Consider the following 21,709-nt stretch of genomic DNA (forward strand, 5'->3'; position numbering starts at 1 on the left):
GTCATAAAAACATTGTAGTATAGTATGTCATAAAAATTTCATTTAAGGTAATAGTATAGTATGTCATAAAAATTTAATTTAAGGTCATAGTACAGTATGTCATAAAGTCATAGTATAGTATGCCATAAAAAATTACATAAAAAGTCATAGTATAGTATTTCATAAAAAGTCATAGAATATTATGTCATAAAAAGTGTCACAAAATATTAAAGTATATTATGTCATAAAAAAGTCATAGTATAGTATGTCATTAAAATATCAAGGCACATGGTATGTCATACAAATGTCATAAAACATCATAGGTTTCTTTGTCATAAAAAAAGTTTAAAGTAATTTAAAATTTAAGGCATTATTGGCGCTAAATTATTTGATCAACTTTTAATACTTTTTAAGACCCTGTGGACACCCTGGACCTGATAATGTACTGATAACTGTCTTGATAATGAGCATAACTCCAGTGTAAAATAAAAAGCCAAGCACAATTTAAAAAACATTGTTTTATTGTATCAATGCTTAATCCTTTAACTTTTGTACAGATTTCTGTATTTACAATTTCATAATTATTATAACTTTAATAAATAGTACAACTCAAAGTCTTTAGCTAGCCTACATGTTTAAATATTGCACATGCAAAGTATGTATAGTGTGTGCTTGTCTAATACATATGCTATGTTATTAGCTATCTACAAAGTTACATAACAAAAACATGTGGGATCCAATCACCATGCTACTAAAGAGACACTGTGTGTTTCCCCTCCAAAAAAACCTCTTTAGACATGCAACCGTTCTGCAGGGGCCGGTACAGTTTGTTTACAGTAAAACTGTAACCACAGTAACTGTAACTAAAATCCCCAAAAACATACACAAATGAAAATACAATTTAAAAGAGAAAGTTCTTCTCAAAGAACAAATTAACGATAAAACACTACACGCCCCTACATGCCAACCGTGGTTAGCTGTGAATTTGGTGGGAAATGTCCACCACTACTGCAAGAAAAAAAGAAAAAAATCTTTTAATCAGTGTCACTTTTTCAGATTAAAAAGAAATCAAAACCAGTGTGACCTACAAGGTTTTTTAGACTGTCTCCAAAATGTAATATTGGTAATTTATCTGTGAATGAAACCTTCTACAAATTCAAGAGGACTTTTTTCTGCCATAGGCAACTAATCTATTCCTATAAATACACTGTGTTCAAATAAGTAATGCTCTACCCACAGTGTTGGTAGATCAAAGTCAACCTATACACACATACACACATTGTTACATACATACATACATACATAAATAAATAGAAATTGTCATATTTTAACATTTAAGATCAACAATTGCCAGACATTGTGAATATAATGCTAACAACACACACTGTAGTGGGACAACATGGACAATGTGCACTCACTTGACCTCTAGATGGCACTCTCACACAAACATACAGCGCTCCTTGTCATTTCACTAAAATGGATGACAGGTACAGTGCAAAAACAATAACAAGGACAAATAAAATCAGACATGACGGACACATGTCTGCCACAAAATGCCAGATTGATCTTGTATTTCCATGTAGGAACAGAGAAAAGCATCTATATTGTGTTGTCTGGTCCACCTCTGCGGAGTTCTATGGCTTTGGCAAGAGTGTTCAGAGGGAGCAGAAAGGGCATTTGCCGCCTGCGTCTGATGTGTTTGTAATGATGCAGGTACCTCTCTATCTGCTGATCTCCCTCCCTGCACCTCTGAACCCCAGTGAGCAGAGAGCACTGACAGTCATGCACATTCAGGGATACTGTACACCTTCAACAGACACTTGAGACACTTCAGACGTGGGTTACAGTATTTACAGAACACACTGACTTGATCGCATGCACTTGATAACATGGGTGTTTGTGACCCCTGGCTGGGTTTACATGTTGAGATGAGAGTCAGTGCAGGAGTTCAGAGCCGACCTCAGCGAGAATTAACAAGTCAAGATGTGTCTTGAAATCATTCAGTGCTGTGAGAAAGCTTGCAAGGCCCCTAATTTTTTACAGAATTTGTCTTGGTTCAAAATTCTTCATCTGTGGTCTTTGCATTGTCTTCTATCACACAAATGGGAACAGTTTCATATTTTAAAAAATGAAAGAAAGTAAATAAAAAAGTATGCATGTCACGGTTTTCTTTTAGCGTAAGAAATCGTTGCAGAATTTTGGTTGAAGGATGTATTCAATTCAATTTTTTAAGATGTTACAGAAAGAGTCACACATTAATGGATTAAGAGTTGTTTTTGTATATGTTATATGTTTAATAAAAAAAACATAAGAAATGAAATGTTGATAAAAAATAGAGGACAAATCAAATGCTGCCTTAGTTTTGCACACTTTATTATTTTAATGTTATATTTGAAATTTATGAAACTGTTAAAAAATCCTACATTAAGAAAATAGTATAACTTAATATAAAGTAAACAAAACAGACAAAAGGCAAAAAGTTTAAATGATTTGATTTTAGAGTTGTTTTTGAGCGCAACAGCTTTTGTAGGAAACTAAAGGGGATTCAACTTTTCACAGCACTACGCTGTAAATCATTAACTATATTTGTTGGGATTTGAAGGAAAAAACAAAATCCACCCTGAAGCACTTCAACACTGTTAAAAGATAAATCCTGTGTTGGTGGTGATATGCCTTTGATCCCTAAGGTAATTGTTTTTATTTCCATGGACGACTGGCCACCGCAGATGATGTGGTATCACATATATTTTCAAACTAATATGAAAAATGTTTAAGTATCAGCTTAATTTCGTAATGGCATCAACACACATACAGGTCTCTCAAATCTGTCAGGGAGCCAGAATGCATCACAGCCACAAGACATGCTGAATTTAGAGTAAGGTTTTGTTGACTGGAAAACCTCTTGCTATTTTGCTCTTACGATTGTCTTTGAATGCAATAGTTTCACACTTGCTATCTGGGGGGTTGTCCAAAGTCATTTTGGGAAACATAGGAAATAACCAATTGAGGCAGAAAGAATGCTGACTGAGAGAAAGTTGAACTCAATCACCTTGCAAAATAACTCCTGGAGTGCACTGAACACCACCGAGAGATGAAATATAACAGTTTGATCATTGAAATGGTGGATTTTTTTTTCCTTTTAATAGGACACAGAAATCTTTTCTTTGCACCTTGAACAGTGTTCACCCAACAGTGGTGAGGAGAAAGAGGCAATCTAAAACCAAACTTCCAGAGCTTCTGTGTTTATTCATGAATATCAGAAGGGCAAAACACCACTTCTGGAGTTACCATTTAACATTTTGTTCACTTGACTGCTTGGTTTATGGGGCTGATGAACTGATGCCAGCACTTCAGCTCACAGACGCAGTAGTTGAAAATAGAAAGTCGGAGAGCTGGAGTATCGTAGCACCCTGGGAGCTGCAGGAGCTGTGGCCTGACGCGTTCAGATCCTTCAGCTTGAGTGGCAGCGAGGACTGCCATCATGCTTCCAGGAACTATAATAAGACGGCAATTGTTCCCTTTCTCTAATTCCCTTTCAGGGCCCAGACTGCAGCCTTGGTAGCTCATCAGACTCCTGGTGGGTGACACATCTCCAGTCACATCTGGCCTGCTTGGAAAAGCAAGCAGCTCTGATCTCCTGCACTCAATTTTTTTATTGCATCAGGGAAACAGACACAACAGAGTATTATGTGTAATGTCAGCCCTTGAATGTCCCTGACAGAGTAAAGGGGGAGGAGTCCTGCATGACTCCTCATGCTGGCTTCACAGTTTCATTGGATGTCAGGTGGTGAGACGCCACTCGTTTCAAAAAACTAAGAGTAATTTTTAAAATGGACTTTGTCGATGGTTATTTTAAGTGTTATTCCTTGTAGTTCTTTTCCTATCAACAGGGAAATGACCACACCCACTGGCATGCACATGCAGGCTGGCTTGTTCCCCCGCTCACAGTGGGTGCAGCTACTCCATGCCGTTCCTCAGCATCTGATTGGCCGCGATGAGCATGACGCTGATAATGAATGCCATGGCAAAAGCGCAGATGAGACTCTTCCTCACGCACGTCTGACGGTTCTTCTTTGAAGGGTGAACTGAAAGAGAAAAGAGGAGACAAACAAAAAAGATGATTAAACATAAATACGAAAAAGTCTCCCAAGTGTCAGATTAAGATGATAAAACTTCTGTTTCTGACATTTCTTTGAATTTTTCATTTTCTGCAGAAAGAATATAATGAAGACAAACAGAGGGGGCACTGACACCAAGTACATTTGGAGTGGTTTATTTATACTGTGTTTATTTAATGCCGACCATTCTACATTACACGCAAATTTGTATACTCGGTGATACAGCCCACCAAGCGCTAATGCTAGTAGCTAGCTATGTGTTAGCTGAACTTTACGGAGCATATCATGTGTGTGCACGAAATGTAGCCTGTTTCGTATGTCGTTTTTATATAATGTCGTTTTCATATATTTTAATTGTGTAACCAATTGAGCCACGGTGAAACGTTGTTTTGTGTATATGGTTGAAATGACAATAAAACAGACTAAAGTTGAGTTGACTGTCTCACTGTCTGTCTGTAACGGTAGGCGTGGCTTTGGGGTAGATGCTAAAGCAGCGAAGCAAGCGCATTCTGGGATTTGGTGTCTTTCATCCACATGAGCCAAAAACACATTTTCTGGTTTTTCTCGACCTAGAAGCCACCAATTTCTAAAAAAAATTCACATTTCTACTACATAAGTGACCCAATTTAAAGATATATTCATCTTTCCAACGGTGAAATATCCCTTTAAGTTCATTGGTAAACTGTTCTCCATCAGGGGAGAATAGTGCCATTCAAACTTATATAACACAACATGTGAGGTTCCTCTATCAAGACATCTGCTTTGTGGTTTGTTTGGAAAAGGAATGTAACTCATACCAAGTGCAGAAAATGACTTCAAAAGGCAAGGGTTTGGGTATTAAGAGGATTGATGTTGACCTCTAACAGTTGGAAAGCCTAGCATAATAAAAATAAACTGAGGACACACCTAAGGAAGGTCTGGACTGCAGCTCAATTTGCAGCACAATTTTGATGTATTCCTTAATATTTGTGTAAGATGTATTAATGGCAGACAAAGTATAATTAAGCAGTGAGTGAAGATTGTGTATGCTCATCACATCAAAAGTTAAGGGGCTGGAATAAGATATGAGTCGATTCCACTTCATTGCTGCCCAAATCTTTAAACCTGACAACGAGCTGCCAAACCTTAGCACAGTAAACATGTTATTTGTGTGTTCAGGTCACTTTGGCTTGGTGACTTTCTTATTACAAAAATATACTGCTACTACTATAAGGCAATTTTCCATTATGGGTAGGTGGACCAAAGGAAATAACCTTGAAGTGTGATCACACATCAGTGTTGCCGGGCAGAATTAACAGCTCTGCTCTCATCTGAATGAGCAGCGGGTAACTGGGCAGTGATCAGCAGAGAGGGACACATTGAGGTGAGCGTCACAATTCACAGGACCAGACTGTTTTTTCCAGATCATCACCGTAGAATGTCGTGAATGACCAATCAGAATTAAGTTTTCAGAAAGGCCATGTAATAAGAAATAAATAACACATAATGGACAGCTAACTTAGATCTTGTAATCTGTTAGATTGAAAAGAAACACAACATACGTATATCAATGATGTTAGACCAAATATTAGTGTCATTGTGTGAAAAAGGGTGGTGAAGCAGTGAGGACCTTTATGCTCAAGCAAAATCCACCTTAAGACTATCAATTGTCTGTCTCCCCAGTACCATGTTTATGGACGAAATATATGGGAGTGCAAGTAAATGCACCAAGTTGAACTGAAGGACACTATATAGAAATCCAACAGCAGTAACTCAGCAGCTCTTCCTCCCTGCAGCGGATTGTCAGACTGAGAGTTGTTGAAATGATTTTACCGGGCCGCCGTAATTAGGGGAGCTGGGCCAATGACCCACAGCCACATGGCTCACACTTTCACTTGTTCTATTTTTAACTTTGAATTCAAGAAGCACTGAAGTCATCAAAAATGCCTCTTAAATGCTGTTCCAAATAAAATGCAATGTGAAAAGTAGGACAAAAATTACTACATCTTTCTTGGCTCATTCGTTGCCATTAGTTGGCAATCTCCAGTTTAAAAAATACTATTCCAGACTCTCACATCATATTAAACATGAGGTGACATGATTTTTAGCCAAATGGATTATCTAAGAATGTGATTTTGGCCAATAAGCAAGGTTATGTAACTCAAAACTAGATGATGCTCTTATCTTGGTTGGAGTTTGTACACAAGTCATAGTGGACAATATGTTTATTTTTAACCTGAATTTAACCAGGGTGGTTTTGCTAAGAACAAAAATGTCTTTCAGGCTCACACTCACATACAGTTGCTCACATTCACACAGTGAAGCCGTCTAGTACAACCACAGTCTCATCTATTGGCACCATAGTTTGTGTAATGAGGTAGGTAGTTCTGTCTGTGTGTCTGTCGGTCTTCCTTTCTTTTTCCAGCCACTTTTCTAATTTTGAGGCCACCGCTGCTGTGACACAACACAAACATCTACCCATTTACAGAGCCATTGGATCTGTTATTGAGTCCTAAAAATTATATATTTTTTACAAGCCTAACCATCTGGGATGAGATTATGTAACTGATTTATAATTCAAACCGTTTCAATAATGTACTAGAATTTGGTGTAATTTCCTTGACATGAGTGCAGCTAATTTTAATTTCAAGTATCTATCTGTAGTTGTATTTGTCAGGGTGAGCTGAACAGGGTGTCAATGGAAAGAGCATGTGTTCAGCTCCCAGCTGGACTGTGAAGATGGGAGGAGAGTTGTGGTCTAGACATTAGTTCTCGGTCCAGTCGCCTGAACCTGCTGTCAGCCTCATAAAACACCTCCTCAGCCTCCCAAAGTAACTACACTGCTGCCAAATATCCACAAAGGATTTTCCTCAGATGACCACTGTGGTCAGGTGTACGCTGGTTTCCAGGCAGAGACTTATGGCTGTCTACATTTACTTGTGCTTCAAAATTAGTTGACCTATAGGTGAAATAATGATAGTAATGATTAGTAAACAGTGTAAAAAGTGCACAGGTTACAGTATTGCTATGTTGTAAAAGGATATTTAGTTTATTTTTTTAAGTCAAAAACAGGGAATCTTGAATTTTTATCCATCCAGCGCAGGGTAATTTAGTTCTTCAGTTGGAAATGTTAAATACATGACCTCTTGTGCTCTAGATAGAAGATTAGAACATTCTTTTGTACATGGAAAAAGTCAACAATTACTCAAATGATGAATATTGCTAAGATGAGGGTCCTTAAATCTGTATGGCTGTGATCAAAGTTGATTTCCAGGATTGCGTCTGGCTGCCAGGCACTCCCTGGACAGCTGCTTCTTCTGCATGTTTCTTTGCAATTTATGCTATTGGTGCAATTTGTTCAGCAGTGGTTTCTGAGCCTGGTTTACTTCTATGGATCGGGGGTTGCATTCTTTCTTCTATTGTTTTTCTGCTCCCCGCCACATTGATTTTAGAGCAAGGTGAAGCCAGAGGGAAATCAAGTGCCTCTATGCTACTTCATACCAGTAAGCTGAAGCAATAAGCACCAGAGTATGATGAATTGTGCTCAGTATAAATCACACTGTGACACAATGTATTGATTTCTCCATGACTAAGAACATTTTGGTGTCCCTGTGTGGCAGGTGGTACTCATGGACCTTGAGGTTAAAAGATGTGATTGCTCTCTATGATCCTGCAGTGGTCAGTCTTCATCATAAACCCAATAGGAACATCATGTTGTCATCACTCCACACCAGTTTAAAGACCCTGATAAAGTGCTCATTGACATCAGTATCGGCCAAGTAAATCCCCTCAAGGACAGGCCAGAATCACAGGCAGGTGGTGTTTGGTAAAGAGGGACATTAAGGGCTGTTTGGCCTCTGAGCATCATTTTAGCCAACAGAAAGAAATATACACAACCTTGACTAGAAAGAAAAAATCTCAGTGCAATACAGTTCACACATACAGTATTATTAATCTTGAAAACACTTCTGACCAGTCACACTGCATAACAAAGTAAGTTGGATATGTGGGAACTGGGATTGTTATGACTCAGCCTTTCCTACACCCCAAATTCATGTGATTAGTGTCGGGACAAAATGGACGCACATTTTTTATGGCCACTTTCAAAGCACACGTCATCAGTCAATGTAGACACGCAATCTATAATGCTGCACAGCTTAACATTGACATTTTTACTTGCACATTTGTCTGAACACAGCATTAGCCAGCTCTGAAAATGAGAAAATGAGGGCCAGAAGTAGGCCAAAGAATTAAGATTAATACTTAAAAAAATTCATTTACAATTGTGATTTCCACATTAATAAAACATGTGCCCCTCCAGTAATCTCCATAGTGATCAATCTGTTTTGACACTGAAGCTTTTCAATGGAACCCATTTTCATTCAGATATATTGAGGTCAGAGGTCAAGAGACCCCTTTCAAAATGGCAATGCCAGTTTTTTGATCGCCAAAATTTTGCTTATGTTTGGAGCATTATTTAGTCCCCTTGCAAAAAAGCTAGCAAAGCATGGACTCCTGATACCAATATACTGCTCTAGCTTTAAAACAGAACCCACAACAGCCTCTAAAAGACTGTAGAGTCGGCCAAAAAGATTCAGGGCTTTTGAGAAAATATTCGGGGCTAGAGCCCCAGAAGCCACCCTACCACTCCGCCCCTGCCTGAGAGTGAACAGCAGGATGTGCATGGACGTGTTAAAAGGGTGGCGAGAGGTAAAAAAATCAAAGCAAGAAGCATCTGCTCATCTACAGCCAAGCAGATGCTTGTTAATACGGGACTGCCTGGACTGCATACTGAACACTGTGACACTAGGCCGTCTATAAATTCAATTGCTTTTCGGTCTTGTTCTCTGATCATTTAAAAAACAAATCATTATGTCAAGACCCCAAAGCACAAAAGACTGACTCACTGAATCTGAATTCAAACCATGCAGCATGTGCAAGACAAAAATGCTTGCTCAAATGTCTTGAAATTTGTCTGAAAGAAACAATTACATTTCCCATTTTTTATAGTGAAACAGTGAAAAAAGTCCTAGAATACCCTCTGCTGCTCTGATATCCATAAATCTTGGTTGGCTAGTTTTGCAGAGCCAGGTCATGCATATTTCATTCGCAACTGGTGACCAGCTGACACCGGTCCCCACCAACGCCCCAAATCAATAAATCAGCAGGTGTGCTGTGACTCTGCTGGATGTAGATCTTGAGCCCAAATTCTTCCTGACAGCATGCATTACCTTCTCTCCTACAGTACTACACACACACACACACACACACACACACACACACACACACACACACACACCTAAGTTCCTGTGTGTGAAGTTAGCTCAGGGACTTTCGCTCACCTCCCTCAAACTCTGTCTGACAGTTCCCAGAGTTTTCCTTCAGGCTCTCTTCCTCGTTGATGATGATGTTTTCAATGTCCTTCATGGTGAGGTGGTCGCGGAAGGCGTAAAACAGGATGTGTTTCAGCTCCTCCAGAGTGATTCTTTGCATGTCGAACTGCAGGGGGAGGGAGATGAGAGGAGGAGATTTTAAAAAAAAAAAAAAGAAAAGAAAAAAAAGACCACTTTCCTTTCACATAAATAAACTGGGTGTACTTCTGCAGTACGCTTGGCAGGAAAACATATTAATTGAACAAGTACTAACTTATGTGTACTCATGTGACACAACTCTTCCACAATTTTAGTATGCAAGCTTCAATAACACAAATAAAAACTCACACTGTCACCCTAAGCTGTGCAGCACAAAAAACTCAAGTTTTTGCTGCCAACAACTTACAATAAATAATGTGCATTGTAAGTACAGAAGAAAGCTCAGATGTATAAATCATCATGCATGTTCTAGTAATTCTTTACCATGCATCCAGTACAGACGTCGCTCCAATACATTTACTTTAATCACAGTGGATGCGTTGATTAAATTGAATGTGCTGGGGTTATAGCCTGAAAGTGATTGATTTATTGTTCAGTTTGAGCATTTACACAATTCAATCCAAAAGAAGGTACACACACATACAAATACAAACACACTACAACTTGTAAAACGGAAGTTTGAAGGTCTTCCTGAGAGCAACTACACATTTTTCAGAAGTTCAGATAAATTTATTGCCTCTAGCCTGACATGAGGAAGACCTTGCTTGCCTTTGATCGCATCCCCTGCTTGAAAGCAGAACGTCACAGCAGTATTAAAAAAGTGATAAAACATTCTCTGTATAAGCTGCTTAAAGGCAGCAATGCAATCAAGCCAAATAGAAATAAAAGGCTTCAGTGGCAGGAAATTAGTGAATGTGATACAAACCTGACTGAGAATGAATTAAATATCACAAAGTCCAGACGCAGTTGAAAGGACTGAATTCCTCTGAATCACTCTGAAAGTTGGCATCAACATACCCTCTCACATTTACTGACTCAATAAACACAACTCTGTTTATCAGGCTATTGATAAAATGTTCTCTGCTGTACACACCAAATGACTAGTTGATTATAAACAGTCAATATTTGCCTTCCATGGTGGTTAATAGGGATACAACAGAATTAGCCAATGTATCTCTCTCTCCCTTGTTTAAAGCTGTAGGCCTGACAGAAACCTTTTTGACAGGTTTTGGTATGAGGCAAATATAAAACAAAAAGGCATCGTCAGAACTGGCATCACATAGTGGAAGATGGGGAAAGCCTCTGACTCCATCTATCCATCACCTCACTACCCTCAACAAAGCAGAAGAGTGGCTGTGAGGTAAAAACACTCTGGCATTGAACCCATTGGGTCTTTTCTGTGTTGTGCTTCCAGTCTAAAGTACCTGTTACAGTCACTGCCTTTTGCCCAGTGCATGCTGGGATGCACTCCCCCCTGTGACCCTGAACACAACAAGCTGTACAGACGATGGATGGACATGCACAACAATGACTGAGTGGGACCGGTGAAGCCTGTAAAGCTGTGCCAGGCAGAGACGTACACTGAGTTAACAACTCTAAGTGTACTGGACAGTATATCATTGCTTATTAAAAAAAATTATTATATAGGGTTTCTAATTAAGGTTCTAATCAGGTTCATATGTGTGTTTGAATTTGTATAACTTCTTAACAGTTTTAGTAGAGGTTAGTAGGGAGGAATACATACATTTTCTAAGATACAATTACAGTCAAGACAAGTTTTATTTTCCTGTTAGCTTGTATTTTTTTAGTCTAGACTGAACCACAGGAGAAAGTCTCGCTCACTCGCTTCTCTATTTATATATATCACAACATGTCGTGAAAAGACTCAGTATTCAAGTGAAGGAGTTCTGATGCTAATGAGGTGCAGCACACAGATAACAATCATCTTTGTGTCCCCAGAGCTCAACATTCACAACCATCAACATGCACACAAACTCACATATTCTGTGTGCATAATTGTCCATATCCATCTAATGTCACCCATCATGTGCAGCAGCATAAAACAGATGTTTTCTTTTTTCTTTCAGAAACAGCTGAGACGTCCCTCAGACAACAGAGCTCGGTTTATTTCTCCACTCGTCTCCCTCTGGGGAACAGAGGGAGAATGAAACGCTTACCTATCCTAAACAGACAGATCCACCTGGGTCTCACTTACTCCCCCCTGGAGTGTTTGATTGTGTTTACTAGACCTTCGCACAACCTTGCTGCTAACGACGCCACTTATTGATAGTCGAACACATCAAATTCGGGAGTATTTAAACTTGAAAACATCACAGGCTTATATATCACAACATGTCTATGGTGAAAGACTCACAGTATTCAAGTGAAGGAGTTCTGATGCTAATGAGCTGCAGCACACAGATAACAATCATCATTGTGTCCCCATAGCTCAACATTCACAACCAGCAACATGCACACAAACTCACATATTCTGTGTGTGTATAATTGTCCATATCCATCTAATGTCACCCATCATGTGTAGCAGCATAAAACAGATGTTTTCTTTTTTCTTTCAGAAACAGCTGAGATGTCCCTCAGACAAAAGAGCTCGGTTTATTTCTCCACTAGTCTATATCCACGACATTCCACTTCCGGGATTGCTCCATACAGCTAGCTAGACTATCTGTCCAATCAACTAAAACAACTTTTGAATGTACACGTTCCACCAAAACAAGTTCCTTCCGAGGCTATTTTGCAGAGGCACCGTGGCTCTGCCCGGCACTTAGCACCGCCCAAGACGATTGTGATTGGTTTAAAGAAATTCCAATGAACCAGAGCATGTTTTTCTCCCATCCCGGATTGCTGTGTGGACTAGCCAGACCCTCCTCTGCAGCACTGTGGAGGAAGGTCTAGCAAAGCGAGACTATTTCTTCACTCGTCTCCCTCTGGGGAACAGAGGAAGAATGAAATGCTAACCTATCCTAAACAGACAGATCCACCTGGATCTCACTTACTCCCCCCTGGAGTGTTTGATTGTGATTACTAGACCTTCAGACAACCTTGCTGCTAACGACGCCATCGCTGGTGGACATCAAGAGACTAACTGAGCTTCATTTGCCAGGGAAAAGAGGGACGGGCCAGAGGATAGATTCATTCACTGAGCAGCACTCCAGTGGCAGATAAGAAAAAGGCATTTTATTTTCTCTTTTCCACATCCCACCGACTTGCTCAGACTATATTCACATTCAAGCATGGAGTGACCTTTATGGGGGAACATGGTGAAAGAAAGGGGAGTAGAAAAGAACGATGCCTGTGGACCTGAAGTAACTCAGACAAAAAAACCTTCAGTAGGACACCCTGTGTTGTGTGACCTGCGGTTTTATACTGAAGCCCGTGCAAAGAGAGGAAACCTTCAGTAGTCTTCTTTGTCACACAATCTTCACAGAAGTTCAGTCTGAAGAGTAATCACATGCCTCGGGCACAGGTGCTTTTAAAGGAGAATCTGGAAAAGTTGGAAAGGTCAAGACCTGCTGTGGTTTTAGGAGACTAGTTGTGAAATGACATGGAATCCCAGACGATGTGATTTAGGTGATGGAGATTCACATGGTTACTAAAATATGTCTTCTACGAGCTGATTTACTCATAAATGTGTATAAAAAAAGAGTTTCAACAACATCAACAAGATACAGAAGACACCAACTCTAAGCTATGTCTGAGATGCCATCATTAAACTCAATGTAATAAGTTGTATATATTTTTTTAATTATCTTTGGTATTTATTCAGATTAACAGGAAAAATACTTCGTCAAAGTGAAAACAAATCTCTATAAATGGATCTGAGATACATGACACCACAGAGGTTGCATTGATATTTTTAGCCCCCATTACTTATGAGTAGGTTGTATTTTAATGGTCAGAATACCAACATTTTATATTTTACAACCACAATACCACCAGTCCAAGTTTGGTTACAGTTGACAGGAATGATGGTTGGCCCACTCCAGGCCCCAGACATTTGACTGGAATAACAAAGTGATTGTTACTGCTGGAATTTTAATGACAAAGCTGACAAATGGCCAGTTTTTGATGACTTCAAAACTTTAAAAAAAGAGATATTGCATGGCATAACTTTACACTAGACAGACAGACAGATATAGATGATAGAGTTGAGATGCCACAATGGCACTATGAATACTAGAAATGCTAATTGACAGATGGACTGTTTTTATTCTACCATCTGTATTTTATATAGTATTTTCTAGACTGTACTTTTAGACTGTATTCAGTGCTTGTGTTTTATGTCTGTCTGGAGACTGTGGGAGCATGCAATGCAAGACAAATCCCCATGAGAACAGATTATAGAAGTATTATCTTAAAAACAGGCTATCAACTTGAAAAATCTCCCCATAGGTATCAGCAACATTCAATAAAACTTTAATTACCATAAGAATAATCAAGCAAAATCTAAAGAGACACATTGAGGAAGCTTTTCTCATCCTGGCAGGAACACTGTCCTTGGATTAAACCATTAACATTTTTCGATTTTTTTTCAATCGATTGCATGCCTGTTCTTCACACTGCAAAATAGATTAGGGGTTGAAGATGAGGAAGGGGAGTCACCCTAAAGTGAAAGCTCTGTACTTCTCTAAACTCGTAAATGAGGCATGTTTAGCTCCTCACACACACACACACACACACACACACACACACACACACACACACACACACACACACACACACACACACACACACACACACACACACAGGCGGTGAGAAGGTGCCAAGAGCCAGCATCCATCCATCTGCTGAGTTCAGCCTTTTGCATTACGGCCAAATTACACAGCTACAGATAACGCACTGCACACACTGTACAATCCAAGTATATGCATTTGCTAATCTACATTTTAACACACTGGGTTGGCAAGTATTTAATTTTTAAATGGCAGACTATTAATGCATTTGAAACATACTGCAGCTGTTGTTGACTGAAGGTCAGTGGATTTGAATGCAGAATAATGTAGTTTAGCCACAGACAATCAGAGCTGCAGACCTTCAACAAGTCCCTAATACTCTCTGTGTTTAATATACCGCCTCTTCAAATCTGACACTTATTTTATTGTCAGGGTCTAAAGTTGATTTTGGAAAAATCTTATTGCACTTTAGTCTCTTATCACTGTTTCGTGAGGCATCCTGACAGTAACACATACAGATAATATAATCTGTAGATGTATTTGCTATGTGTTTGAATGGATAGAAAACAGAGTTCTGAAGTAGACGACGATTTCCTACAAGCTCGACAGCCAATGGAAACCAAGCAACAACTGTGTTAAAGCTATTATGCATAGTTTCTGTCGCCCCCATGAGAAATTCTAAGTAATGACAACAAAACTGTCGGCGCGTCCACATGATACAAGCCTTCCATGATTGCGCAATGGAGCAATCCCGGAAGTGGAACGTCAAGGATATAGACTATAGCTTGAATGTAACGGACGTTCATTAATATAAAAAAGTTACGCACTACAGCTTTAAAAACAGAAATCTTATATATTCACAAGGTAAAGAAAGGTTTGTAAATAAACACCAACCTACAAACCTACGAAGAACAAAGAGCTGGTAAGACCTCTGGAGCTGTTAGAAAAGTGTGAACCCCTGTGAGATCAGTTGGTCTTCTACACAAAAAATTAAAGTCTCAAAGACACACAGGGCTGACAAAAGAGAGATTTAGATGTGAAAAATACCTGTATATACAATGATGTCTTAAATATTGCACCACATTGTCAGAAGATGAAAATAATGTGTGGTAGGAAAAATGGTTACACTTGATATCTACATAAGAGTGACATGACACTGTCATGAACGTGTCATAAACATTATAAATAAGTCATAAACGTTTATGACATAACGCTTCTTTTAGTTAGTGTCATTTGGTTTTTGTCATGACAAGTTGTGGTTAGGGTTAGAGTTAGGGTTAGGGTTCATGTGTCATGACTGTGTCATGACAGTGTCATGTGTTTATGACAGTGTCATGTCACTCTTATGTAGATACCTTCAAGTAAAGCGTTACCGGAAAAATAAAGAAAACATTGCATCCAAGCAAGTTGATATGTCATCCAGATAAACAAAATTGCAACCTCTTGCACTCTGGGAAGTTTCAGCTGTCACTTGTAACAATTTCAACATTTCTTTTACATTTTGTGCAGACATTGCATCACCATTCAGTCAGGAGTGAGGAAAGTTCAATCAACGTATTGAATATTTGTACATGAACTGAATGGGAGGTTCTACCCATCATCACCAACAGTGAAAGTTAACAAGCTGAGATTTTGACAGCTAAGCACTAACCCCATCAGCTGCTGTATGCAAGATAAGTCGTAAAGTCATGACTCGCCATAACTTGATTCCATCTAACAATCACTGAGCTATCACTTTTCAGGACATCCCTCTTGCAAACCTTTCTACTGCTTACGGCTGGTAATATTTATTGCTGGGACATTTATTATTTACAAAGTACAGTCTCTTGCATTATTCACAGTATCTGAATCAGCTCCCATGATGACACTTCTGTCTCAAGAATATACATGTTCTCCGACTCTTACATTCTTGTCTTACCTTCTTGCTCGGTCTACATTTCCTACATTTAATGTCTGTGTATTTGTACACTGTGTATTATGTTGTCTACTGATGTGTTCCTCTTAATCTGTGACCATGTTATCAAAATGACGCTATATAGGTTGTTAATATCCATCTGCACCAATGTCACCAAAACAAATTCAGGCACATTTATCATTGTGTTCATTATTTTTTTCACCATTACTTTGTAACACCTGTATTAACCTGAATATGTATCTAACCTAGTAAGTAAAATTAACATATTAACAAGGGTGCAGCAACTGACGATTACATGACTGCACATTGTTCACTGTAAATGTGCAGTGTTATGCCTTTCAAGCCACAGGTGATGAGGCCAGACTAAGCGTAGTATATTAATCACGCACACCGCCTTTCCTTGTTAAAATTAATGCTCAACGTCTTCATCGATCGCCGCCCATCCACTACCCCCCCCCCTCCCCCCCCACTTTTCAGCACCAAGCCTTCAGGAGAAATGTATGTCTCCATTACCACTGTGTCACAGTGCCATCAAAGGGCAGAAGATTCATTGAGAAAAAAAGAAAACATAACAAGCGCCACGAGAGTCACAACGGGCGGAAAATGAATCAAGGCTAATATCTCGAACCAGTCCCCAGAGTGTTGGAAGTGACAGAAAAATTGGCCATATGACGCACTGATGAAAATGAATCTGTACTTTGATTTTTATGGACAAAAGCGTTACACATTCAGTTCCTGAGAAAAACAGCCAGACCTCTCTATCAAGGTCTTTAACGCACTGTGATCAACAAATCAGACTTATCATTCAGTGAAACACAACTACATCCTCAGTATTTTTGTAGCTTCTTCAGACAGAAGCAGACAACAGAAAACTGATAAAAGAGGGTCAGATAAAGTCTCACATCAGGTCATTAGTCTGCGAATCCTTCAGGGAGATCTATTTCAATCACAGTACAGAAGACAGTACTCTGCCTTCAAGAGGTGCACTCACGTTACATTCACTTTACTTTTCCATTTGCTGCAAGCACAATGACATAATGCCAGTTCCAGAAGCTAATCAAAAAGATAGCAGACTTAAGGGTGGCTTTACTTTGAGGTCATTTAAGGAAAGCATGAAACGAAGGGGAACTGCCTAAAGCCACCGTGCATGCTATCAATTGCCAATTACTGTTAGTATGCTTAATCAAGGAGAAATTACTCCCATTAACCCCTGGATTGGAGCAGGCTAGAGGAGCTGCCTGAGGCTCACGGCCCTCATTAGCAGGGTTCAGTGGATCTATACGCCCTGCCTCATGTAACTCATTGCTTTTACTGAAGAAGAACGAAGAATAGAGAAGGCAAGAGAGATGGTGAATAGAAGAATGAGTCGAGGCGGCAAGAGAGACACAGAGGGCTGAAGAGGTGGAGGGGAAAGTAGGAGACCAAATTAATTCTGAGCACATTTTTACTTGGAGGTTTCATCATTTGATTGCAGCTCGATCTAAACCTGAAAAGTATTCAGCGTATGCTTTAATTAAGCCCAAAAGGTAGCAGCAGCTTTAGTCAACAAGACCCAGCCTGGAAAACAAATATATGCCATATTTCTCATCTTAAAGTGGTCGAAACTTTTGTGTTTCCAATTTGACCAAAGTCTAATTAAGTCCAACCCAAGAGCACCACATCTGATTGACTCGCATAACAGGATCGAGGCATCAACCACCAGTCCCTAAATGCAAGGTTATTCACCTTTGTACTTCTATCATCTAAAACTGTCAAGACACAACACTAGAGTGAGATGAACAGGAAAGACCTTGGACTTTACTCATTTGGCCATTTTTTTCCTTTTCTTTCTAAGCAAATGCCTAAAAACAACATCCAACCTGAGACGCAGGGGAAGCAGAAAGATGCACCAACCCACCTGCTTACTTGCATATCTAAAATAAAAAAATCATCTTCACAGAGATGTCATTACGTGCTGTGTTTTAGTATGTTAAGGACTGCATCACCGAGGACTCAAAGCCTGTACTTTAAAAGCCAGGGTAAAATGGTAATTCATGCAGTGTTATGAGCTGTAGAAAAAACTCCATCTCAGAAAATGCTTACAAACTAAAACATTAATCTAAACAGGATTCAACACTGTGATTACTTAGTAGATATAAATGAAGAAGCTCCCCGCTAGAAAACCCATCATGTCAGTATAATGTGTCAGAGGCATTTGGATAGATTGACACATACATCATTAAGATTCTGGGCACTCAAGAGCACAAATTATCCTCCAGTGTGTGTGTGCGTGCAAGCATGTGTGTTTTAAGTTAAGCGAAAATGTAGTAATGTGTTGCTGACACTCCTCAGAGCTGTGACCTGCATAAGAAAGAGCTGTAATGAAGTGAATCACTGAGGTAGCCAAGCTGACTCATGTAATTAAAGCTCCATGGAACATAAGGAGGAGGGGTCGGGACAAAAATGTCACATACTTTACGCGGGGAAAAAAAAATCTTCTAAATCATACAGAAAGACTTCATAAGATACAGAGAGCAGGCAAAAGGAAGAGACAAAACAGATGAGTTTTCACTTCTCAGGAGGCCTGAGGTGTGTGCTGCTGATGCTTCTCTACGAGCAGCAGAACTTCAAACAGCATCGTCCATGTTTCCTCTGCGCTGGGAGAAAGACTGATTGGTACAGCTCAGCACTCTCATCACACACTGACTGCATTTACATTCACACTGCATTCTGGATAATAGCTCAAATGCTTAAGGTTTTAATCTGGATAAGCTTCTTACTGTGCACTGTATATATTCCGCTTCATTTGCGTCTATTTATCCACAAATACAAAGTTACTCCTGCAGTCAAAGGTGACATTCCTCCTGCAGTAACCTGTCAGTGTGCAATCAACCCTAGCATGTAACAATTTAACTTAATTTAAGAGGTGATGTGTCCGGGGAACAATGTCAGTGTGTCCAGAAGCTAGGGAATGTTATCAAATGCAATGGCATACTATATGTTAACATAAAGTAACCCACTTAAACTGCCGTATGTTATTGGTAGCTGCAGTTGTGTACAGGTCAGCCAGCTTCAGTCACTTATAAAGGCTACAACATATGTTCTGTACAGTTTATACATGTGTTTTCATTGTTAATGAAATGAGCATAAAAAGTTTAAGTTCTGATCCTAGTGCAGCAACAAACTATTACCTAAACGATATGTATAAAATAATTACATGATATTAACATACAGAGAAAGCAGCTTTCATCTTTACCTTTTAGCTTCATGACAAATCTGTTTTTGTTTTTTTCAATTAGGGTAAGCAACAACAACACCTCACTTTGTTATTGACCAGCAATCCCAAGTCTGATGCAAGGTCTGGTGTGGTTTCTGTATACGTCTACATTACATTACATGTCATTTAGCTGATGCTTTTATCCAAAGCGACTTACAATTAAGTGCTTTCAACTGTGAAGGTTCAAACTTTTTTTTTTTTTTTTTAATCCGAGGTGTAGTCGGAAGAGATGTGTTTTTAGCCTTCGGCGGAAGATGTGTAGGCTTTCGGCCATGGGTAGGAGAGCCCTTCCCTGGAAGGAAAAGGAGCTCAGTCTTGTCGAGGTTGAGTTTCAGATGGTGTGTGGACATCCAAGAAGAGATGTCAGTCAGACAGGCCGAGATACGTGCTGCTACTTGAGTTTCAGACTCAGGAAAGGAGAGAATTAGTTGGGTGTCATCTGCGTAGCTGTGATAAGAAAAGCCGTGCGACTGAATGACAGACCCGAGAGAGTTGGTGTACAGAGAGAAGAGGAGGGGACCCAGGACTGATCCCTGAGGAACCCCAGTTTTAAGTGGGCAAGGTTCTGAGCTAGATCCTCTCCAGGTTACCCGGTAGGTTCGGTCTGCCAGGTAAGATGTGAGTAATGAGAGCGCAGAGCCTGAGACACCCAGATTTCGGAGTGTCGAAATGAGGATCTGGTGGTTCACTGTGTCAAAGGCAGCAGAAAGATCCAGAAGGATGATAATGGAAGAGAGAGAGGTTGTTCTAGTGATGTGAAGCTGCTCAGTGACAGCAAGGAGGGCAGTTTCTGTTGAGTGGCCAGCCTTGAAGCCAGACTGGTGGAGATCAAGAAGGTTGTTCTGGTGGAGATAGGTAGAGAGTTGATTATAAATGGCACGCTCAAGAGTTTTAGATAGGAATGGAAGAAGGGAGACGGATGGAGGGAGGGTTGATAAAGTACATGCCGCCAGAAAAGAAGGAGAGAGTGAATGAATATTACGGCGGACAGGTATGGTGTCTCTTGAGATATGGTTGTGAGCTTGGGAGAGCGGGAGAGAGTAAGAGATGAAGAAATGGTCTGAGGTATGGAGTGGAGTAACAGTGAGGTTGGCTGTAGAGCAGTTTCTGGTGAAGATGAGATCTAAGTGGTTGCCAGCTTTGTGAGTGGGTGGTGAAGGAGAGAGTGAGAGGGCAAAAGAAGAGAGAAGGTGAGAAAAGGCAGCTGACTTCTCTGTCTGGATGTTGAAGTCGCCCAGAAGTACCAGCGGTGGGCCAGTTTCAGGGATGTTTGAAAGAAGGACATCCAGCTCCTCCAAAAACTCTCCCAGAGCACCTGGTGGGCGGTAGATAACAATGATGACTAGTTGTACCGGATGGGTTATGGTGACAGCATGAAGTTCAAAAGATTGTGGAGTGAACTGTGGCAGTGGGTAGAGAGAAAATCTCCACTTGGGGTTAATGAGTAGGCCTGTCCCCCCACCTCTACCAGTAGGTCTGGGTGTGTGGGTGAAAGAGTAGGCAGAAGAGAGAGCAGCAGGGGTGGATGTGTTGGTCGGTGTAATCCAGGTCTCAGTGAGGGCAAGGAAGTCAAGGGATTTCAGGCTGGCAAAGCCAGAGATGAACTCAGTCTTGCGAGTGGCAGACTGGCAGTTCCACAGGCCACCTGCAACAAGGTGTTGAATGTGTGTGGAACGGGTGGGATAGGTAAGAGAGGTGGGGTTGCGGAAATGTTGCGAGCTAATGCGTGGTTTGTAGTATCTCCGAGAGGAAACACGGACAGGAATGGAGAAGCAGCACATTTCCGGATGAAGACACCGAGCAGTTAAGTGAGATAAAGATAAGATAAAGATAAAGTTAAGCCCACTTAGCCTCCCACGAAGACTCCCGCGTAGACTCCTTTGTCTTTGTCCTCCGAGTCTTCGTCCGCTGAGGCTGCCGCTTCACGCAAATGCCAACATTAAATACAAGGAGGTGATTGGTGTTGGCTACAGGTGGGGAGGCCACACCCTGGCTAATCAGTCAAAAGCACCTGAGAGTCGTTAACCTCCACTCCCCAAATTCACACTTCACACTAACTAGTTTCACTTTAAGAAAATCCTCTAAATTATGCCCAACAACACAACCAATCCAGCAAAGAACACACAGCAGCAGTAGAAAGTAGAAAAGTACAAGAAGCAGCAAAAACCCAAATAAAGTCTGTACTTAACTTAATATCTAGCAGTCCAGTAGTCAGTTCCTTCAGAAATCAAATGCACTGTCTAGCCTGGACCTTTTATAAAGTCTCGCTTTGCCAGACCCTCCTCCACAGCGCTGCGGAAGAGGGTCTGGCTAGTCCACACAGCATTCCGGGATGGGAGGAAAACGTGCTCTGGTTTATTGGCATTTCTTTAAACCAATCACAATTGTCATGGGTGGTG

The 21,709-nt window shown here is 40.2% G+C and overlaps 1 protein-coding gene across 2 annotated transcripts in view; it reads right to left on the minus strand.

Moving 5' to 3' along the window:
• Nucleotides 1–482: 482 nt before the first annotated feature.
• Nucleotides 483–21,709, minus strand: part of caln1 (calneuron 1) — a 75,669-nt gene continuing 54,442 nt past the window's right edge. The window contains exons 5-6 of one of the 2 annotated variants that reach the window (XM_031284864.2): nucleotides 9,419–9,575; nucleotides 483–4,064 (exon numbers count right to left, since the gene is read on the minus strand). In XM_031284864.2, coding sequence (XP_031140724.1) covers nucleotides 3,937–4,064; nucleotides 9,419–9,575 — 285 coding nt within the window. In that variant the 3' untranslated portion in view covers nucleotides 483–3,936. The remainder of the gene's footprint in view (nucleotides 4,065–9,418; nucleotides 9,576–21,709) is intronic. The other variant, XM_031284871.2, reaches the window with a different exon arrangement.

This window comes from Sander lucioperca, chromosome 5, assembly GCF_008315115.2.
Source record: "Sander lucioperca isolate FBNREF2018 chromosome 5, SLUC_FBN_1.2, whole genome shotgun sequence".
Lineage (NCBI taxonomy): Eukaryota > Metazoa > Chordata > Actinopteri > Perciformes > Percidae > Sander > Sander lucioperca.